Consider the following 8109-nt stretch of genomic DNA (forward strand, 5'->3'; position numbering starts at 1 on the left):
TTCCCGGTTTCAGAAAAAAAGAAACAGCTACAAATGAAAAGTATGAGCTTATCTTATGTTTATGTGCACAAGAAGAACTCAAAAATTCATGGTTTTATGCCGATCCTCATATTTACCTGCAATTTTTAGAGTGAATAAATTTCTTTTTTCCATTACAATATCTAATCGAAGAGGCCCTAGAAGATGCTTAACTATATTCTCTTCTATTGTGCGAACATTAGGAGCAACACCAAATTATCTTCATTTGCACCCATATTTTGCTTAATAATACAAACGATGGTTCTACTTCTTCTTCGGTGTCACTCTGTTCACTCTTTCACTTTCAACGTATGTGTCTATTCCATGTTCACTATATTCTTCATGAACTCAGTCTATTATTGCACTATCTGAATCTTCAGCTCCTTCTTCGTCAATTGGAACACAGAGGTTTCCCTTTCATATGGATCCATTTCAATAAACACTGATATAAAATGTGAAACAACTTATTCAATTGTATTTATATGTGAAAATCCAGCAAACACGCCTCTCGTACAGAGATTATAAAATGTACTCGAACATTAATTCAGTAGCTGTAACAAAGATTGTGTCTATGTCTGTCTCAACGTCTAGAATCAAAGATTCATCATATAAAAATATATTGCAGCTTTTTTATTAATTAACACCACCATTGACGTCATTGAATTTATGAAATTCTTAGGGCTTGTTGTGGACAATTCTTTGAAATAGGAATTACATATTTCCGGCTTATTTAAAAAAAGTTGTTCCTGTCGCTTTGCGCTAAGATCAGTTTCCAAAGAACTGGTCTTATCCATCTTCTTAACAGTCTACTATGCCCTTATTGAGTCGCTTCTCCGATATATCCTTCCCTTTGGGGGTACGTGTGGTGCGACTCAATTTGAGCGTATCTTTAAACTACAAAAGAGAGCTGTTAGATATTTACTCAGACTAAACAGTAGGGCATACTGCAGGGACTTCTTTAAAACATTAAAAATTCTAACTCTTCCTTCCTTATTCATCTTTGAATCCGTTTGCCTAATTCGTAAGCACGCTTCTTCGTTGCACGGCTATCCACTTAGGAACGCGGAGTACGACCTCCACTCCACGTTCAGAATTAGTTGGCATGTTGGAATTTGAGGGAATATCTACTGGAAAGTGCCTTCTACTCTGTAAACGACTTCTATTCTAATAATAATATTCAACTCCGGATATGCAGCATACTGGTTCAATTTTACTGTGGACTTATATAATAATTATTACCTATTACTATTTTCTATAATTTTGTTACTCATTGTGGTTTTCTTCTGTATATTGAAATTTTATTTTATTAGCGTCTCTATTTAGTTATATTTATGTTTTTTAGTTTTACAAACTTTTGTCCACAAATTGTAACAATTTTTTGACAATAAAGCATTTCTCTCTCTATTGTAATTAAGTAATTAATTACATGGTTGCGCGGGTTAAGCCTGTGTATATATTCAACATATAACTCAAAAATTTGTGATCCTTTCTTTGCACTATTTTAGCTATGAGGTAAGGAAGGTATGCATATTCCAACGCCATCAACAAAAATGGTATTAGAAATTTTCTAATATTTTTAACCCATAATAACCCCAGAAATCAAAATACCAGCTAATTTTAAGTGAAAAATGTTATATGAAGTTTTTTCGCCAGATCAATAGTTTTTGGGTTATTCCCAATTGAAAAGTACGATTTCTGGTAAAAAACCGCATTTTTCAATTGTATAACTCTGTAATGATGCATTTTATCGAAAAAAGTGTGATGAACAAAAATGAAGATTATAAAAAAAAACAAGAAAATTAAACTATATTTCAAGATCTTAATGTTTTACCTAAAGCAAGTTATAGATACTTGAATAGCTTTTGTTTTACATAATTGAGCATTTAATTTCAAATAATGGGAAAAGGGTACATTTTTCAACAAAAAGTCATAGAATACTTCTTAAAGAGCTTGAAATGACCTTTTAAATTACTACTGATGAAAGTCGTATCGCTTAAAATTTCAGTGAGATATGTTGTACAATAGTTGAAGCTAAAAAAATTGCACTAAAACTATGCCATTTCAGTGAAACTCAAAATTAAACTTTCTTTTAACGAATACTTTATTTGGATGTTATTCATGACATTTGAAAGTTTGACTGGATGGAAATGCAAAATTTAGAAAAGAAAAACATTAAATAATACTTTTTGTATACTTTTTTTTAGATTTTTTAAAAAAACTTTTTGCTCATTTTTTCTCCATAACTAAAAGATACAAAAACAAATAAACAGTCAAGTCAAAGCATTTTTTATAACGATTATTTTGCTTTTTTTATTTTTTTTTTTGTAGCATAAAAATTGCCGAAGTTATAACCAAATTAATCTGCCACTATAGTGCGAGGATTGCTTATCCACAGCCTTTTGACCCTTTATTAATCAAAGGTCTGAAGCCCTTCTAGCATACATAGGCCTGTAGCCCTGAAAATTATCTTTAAAATGGTTTTTTGTATAATGTGATAGCTTTAAAATTATTGAATTTTTTTTGTGAATATAGGACATGGAAAAGTTTCAAATTTTTTCTGTTGATGCTAAGTTGCCTGTAGGTACATTTGAGTACCAAGGGATAATATATTTATAATCTTGGTAAAGGGGTGGTTCTTAAGGGGTGCCAGGGTGTAGAGAATGAAAAATCACTTCGTGTTTGGAAAATACACTTAAAAACCGAAAGAATTCAAAATCAAAATATCAACAGTCATTAAAAATGTTTTTTTTATTTTTTATCAAAGGGATGAAGAAGAAACTTTAATACCAAAAAGAATGCAACTTCTAAAAGTTGGCAGTCATTGAATTTATTTTTATTTTATTCTCTGCAAAGGAGTAGTTTTTGAGGGTTGCAAAATAAAAATTAATAACCAATTAAATTTTATTGAAATGCTATGAATTTTTCACAGTAAAAATGAAATTGCAATGCTTCAAATCGTTAAAAGATTTTTCCTATAATATTTTCATCAGAAGGGTAGTTTTTAAAGATTTTTAAGGGTTGATACTATGAAATATATAAATTTTTCATTATACACTATGTTAAGATATTTATGCTGCATGAACGAAAAACATTTGAATTAAAAAAAGTTGGAAAAACTATAATAATGGTATTTTTCGATAAGGGGTGGTTTTGATATGGAGGGTGAGATGAGCTCAATTCTAAATTTTCAGGAAAATCGGAGATGCATTAAAGAATTCGAAGGTTTGAGCTTGAATGCCTGCACTAATATATCCCATTTTACTGATTGATCTGCAAAATTGCGATTTTTATGTACTTAAAAATATTGTTATTAGAACATAAATTATATTAAAACAACAGAAGCAAAGCTAAGATATCTTTGGGAATGATCTATTTTATTATTTATCTTCATATATATATATATATATATATATATATATATATATATATATATATATATATATATATATATATATATATGAAGATAAATTCACTAATATTGATTTACATATTACAATTATTTATGAATGCTCTATATATAATTTGTATGATTTCATATAATATCAGCTCAAAAAATAATAAATAAATAATAAAAAACATACTTAGCATAACATAATTATTCTACTTTATAATTACCATTACATAAATTATATCATATATTCATAGAATACTTACCTAGCATTATAAGACGATTCCAATAGAATGAAAAGCTCGTAGAATATTTTCATTATCCACTAAAACATACACGGCGATGAACCAAACTTTGAAATTACCTTAATGAGTATGTACAAAAACAAAGTTTATAAAATATATCATTTGATACCAGTATTTATAGATTATTTACATCCATTCCGAATGAATCAACATATCCCAAAAACACGTTTAGATATATTTTGTCCTTGTTATTCACTAGAATTGATGGAATGACGGTATGAAACGGTGAACGTGTTTTCTAACAAATGTTTTGAGTATTATCAGAATTTTTTTGCCAATTTAAGAAAAAGTAGCTATTTACATTGATAAAAGTTCATTTAGAGTAGAAGTAACAGAAAAAATGATATATGGTGACAGATGCTTAAGCAAAGAAAATGTAATTATTGTTTATATGTGTGAGATCAGGGCTACTTAGAGTTGAAATGTGAGTACAGTGAGGTTGAAACGCTATAGTGCATTTCAATTATGAAGGAATTTGATGATTTTGAGTTGGCAATAAGAACCTGAAAAAATAGTTTAAGCAATGAAAGTGGGTGTATCCTTGGTTGTATCAATGAATAACGTTACGGCTGACTGGCTGACTGGGGAGAAATAGTTAGGTTAGGTTAGGTATAATGCAGAAGTTTGAAAAGTTGATTTCATTCACTTGCTTAAAGCCTATTCCTTACGATAAGAATTATTTATATCAAACCACTAAAACTTGTGACCAATATTCTAGATTATATTTTAATTTTATGTATCCATTTATTAATATGCTCTACAGGCAGTGTAGACCTAGGGCAAGGATGGCAATATTACATAGTTTTATATATTATATATTAAAGACCTCTAATTTGCATTTTCCACACAATACTTCTCCATTCCTTCCTGTTCACAGCTTTTTCTCTCCAATTCTAAACATTATTATTTTTTAGGTCTTCCTTTACATAGTCATACCGTTTCTTCCTTGGTCGCCCCTATCCATGTCACACATACATATATTGGAGTGGGTCTTATTACCGTTTTATTTATTCTTATTTTTGTTTTTCTTGACACGTATTTTGACTTCATCAGTGATGAATTTTTGTGTTCTTTTAGTTATCTGGCTTTTAGTTCTAATTCTTCTACTCTCTTGTCTTCTATTACTACTTCTAAATACACAAAGTTGGAAACTCTTTCAAAATTGTACTCTTTGTGTCTGGTTGTACTAAAGGACAAGTAATATTCTGTTTCTCTCCGTGTATCTCCCATGATCATATATTTCTAGTCCAAAATTTTTGGCTTCCTCTTTCAAGTTTATTACTGCTTTCTTTAATTGGATTTACTATCAAAGCTACGTCATCTACGAAAGCTAGACTTTGGTATTCGTTATTGAAGATTGTCCTATCGCTTTTTAATTTAGAATTTTGGATACTTACTTCTAAAACCATATTAAATATTACAGTGGAGAGCGGGTCTCCTTGTCGGAGTCTTCTATTGACATGAAATTCTTCTTTCTTAAGCCCTTTCCATATCACTTCTTTTTTATTTTATGTAAGGTTAGTCTAACTAATCTGATTATTTTTGCCCGTACGCCTAATTTGCTTAGTGCTGCGTACATGTTGTTTCTATTTATTTTGTCATATGCCTGCTTAAAATCTATAAACAAAGAATTAAGTGGTATCTCGTATTCATAGCAGGTGGTTTTTAATTCTTTTAGGGAGAAAATCTGGTCCGCTCTTGACCTATTAGGTCTAAAGCCTGCTTGATATTCCCCTAGTATTTTCTCGGTATATTCTTCTAGTTTGTTTTTTATTATTTTCGTTAACACTTTTTAACAGGTATTTAACAATGCAATTCCCCTATAGTTTTCGCAAAGCAGTTTATCACCTTTTTTTGGAATCGGACATATTAGTGCTTTTCTCCATTCTTGGGACATGCTCTCTTTTTTCCATATCATTTATGTATCCACATAATTTTGAATTTCTTGGTCACCAGGAAAAAATCCCCAAATTTTTTCTGTGTATCATACAATCATTTTCCCAGCTGAGTAAATCGAAACACCCAATTTTAAAGACAAAATGAGTTTTTCTTCAGTTACTTGTTCCGTTAAAATCTTTTAATTAATTAAAGAAAATAAGTGGAATTCGTAGAAAAATACAAAAAAATAGTTATTGGTGTAAGTGGATTCAAGACAATCACAAGAATAGATTGTGAAGAAAAAAATAATGAAAGTCACCTGGGAATTTTATTTTATTCTCATTATTTCAATTATCATCAAATTATTTTGTCGCAAACAAGGAAGCTTTCTATTTACAGTTGCAGAGGTTTGAGAGCGACATCTATACAGTAACACAAACAGATATTGATTTTACTTATAGTATTTGAATATTTTCATGAACTAGAAAAACTTCTCATTAGGTAGTCGGATAATAGGCGACGTTTTGTACAAGTAGATCGAATTCATTTCCTTGTTGTAAAGAAGACATATCTTTTTAAATTTTGTCTTATTATATAACTTTTTACAGGTGAATATTTTTTTATATTTAACGTGCACGTGAAAACTCTGACCACTAGCTCAAGTTATTATATATTATTATTAGCTTAAGTGAAATAATATATTTTGGAAAGAAACTGGGCACTCTACAGAATATGTTTACTGTTATATTAATCTGACCATGTTGGCAATTCGGCGGAGGAGGTTTTGACATTAAATAATCATATGTTGAGTGTGTTTAATACGTAATCTGCGAATTATAGTCATTTTTATAGTGATTTTTATTAGCACATAAATTATTAAAGAATATTCAAATCAAACAAGTTTATTCAATCGTAGCCATCTAAATGTATAATATTTATTGTAACTTTGGTGAAGGGAGGTACTGTAAATGTAACTATAACTCCAAAATTATGTTCCCCCCATGTTTATTCATGATAGAAAACGAATGAATTCTCTGCTTCAAAAAGGAGGTCATTCAGGTGCAGCATATTACTATTCAATAGAGATTTTTCATTTTATATTTGAAACATTTTCAAGAAACTGTTAAAGCAACTATATAAGATCCAGTGTTACTCATGGAAGATCCAGTGTTACTCATCATGGATAACCTTGCTTCACACTGCACTCTGGAAGCCTATTAGTTTTGTTAAGCTAATGGAATTGTTCTTTCGACAATCCACCACATACTTCACATCGTCTCCAATCATTAAAAGTTACATTTTTTCCTCTACTCCAATCTGTATTTAATGCAGAGTGTAATAAATATTTGAAAATCATGCGCAATAAAAGATAACCCCCTTTAAAATAGCTGAGCTTTTTAATAACACATATATGTGAATTGGAAGAATTTGGAAAAAGCGGCCAAAGGATTCCAAGTAACTTGTATCTGGCCGTATAATCCTGAAATATTATAAGTACGCACCATCCAATCTATACACCCTTGTGGATCTCAATGAACCACAATAGCAAGTAATCCCTCTAAACACGCCAGAAAAAACTCATCAATCAATAACATGCAACCAGCCAATGAACAACCAGAACACATGAAAGCAACTTTCCAAGAACTTTTTCAACTGCCAGGATCGTCGAAGCCTAGGAAAGAGGCAACTAAAAGGCAATCTAGAGAAACAGTCATCTGTAATAATATCTTATACGCTGAAAAAGGACTGTCAAGAAGGCAAATAAAAAGATTGCAAGGAAGGAAGCCAAGAGAAAGGCGGAAACTGCTAAGAAAGATATTTTTTCTATCGATGATGGAGCGTTTGGAAAGAGAGTAAAGTTACAAGACGTTCAAAATTAGGACAGCGTGGGAATTCTACAGACAACAGAAGCTCGGGTGAAGATATGAGTGAGGAACATGATGAAGAGATAGATGCAAATACAAGTAATGCCCCTATGCTCCCATTATCGGGGGTAATGGGAACCACATGTCCGTGAGAGGATTAGATCGCGCGATCCCGGGATTCGGGATTGCAAAGAAAACAATTAAAAGCTCTATAAAATTGTTGCGTGGATCCAATTGCATTCCCGTTTGTTATTTGACAGCCATCTTTGTTTGTCAGCTGATATATTTATTACGTGTTCTTATTTTTTTCTATTTATTTGTGTAAATAATTGTGTTACGCAGAGTTAGTAGTTGTTTTCAACTACATTCATATTTAAATTTGTATGGAAACTATGAATCTAGCTTTTATGTTAGGTATAAGTATGTGAAGATTTTTTGGTAGAGGAGTCAAAAAAATATGGTTATCTCTGTCATGCAAACAATAGGGTTATTTTTTCTCGTTTCTGCAGATTAGTGTGAAGGAAAATTTAAGCGATGTCCATTTTCAATGAAAATTTTTATAAAAAACAAATAAGATGGCGCGCCAACTTCAAGATGGAGTCACTTTTTAATCGCAAAAGACAATAACACAGCGGTATGCAAGTTTTATCCAACT

General features: G+C 30.8%; 1 protein-coding gene across 1 annotated transcript in view; it reads right to left on the reverse strand.

Moving 5' to 3' along the window:
* LOC130446283 (scavenger receptor class B member 1-like) overlaps window positions 1-4146 on the reverse strand; it is a 56546-nt gene extending 52400 nt beyond the window's left edge. Inside the window, exon 1 of the mRNA XM_056782422.1 lies at window positions 3673-4146. Within this exon, the coding sequence (XP_056638400.1) occupies window positions 3673-3679 (7 nt within the window). The 5' untranslated portion in view covers window positions 3680-4146. The remainder of the gene's footprint in view (window positions 1-3672) is intronic.
* Window positions 4147-8109: the final 3963 nt, after the last annotated feature.

Source organism: Diorhabda sublineata, chromosome 7, assembly GCF_026230105.1.
Source record: "Diorhabda sublineata isolate icDioSubl1.1 chromosome 7, icDioSubl1.1, whole genome shotgun sequence".
Classification (NCBI taxonomy): domain Eukaryota; kingdom Metazoa; phylum Arthropoda; class Insecta; order Coleoptera; family Chrysomelidae; genus Diorhabda; species Diorhabda sublineata.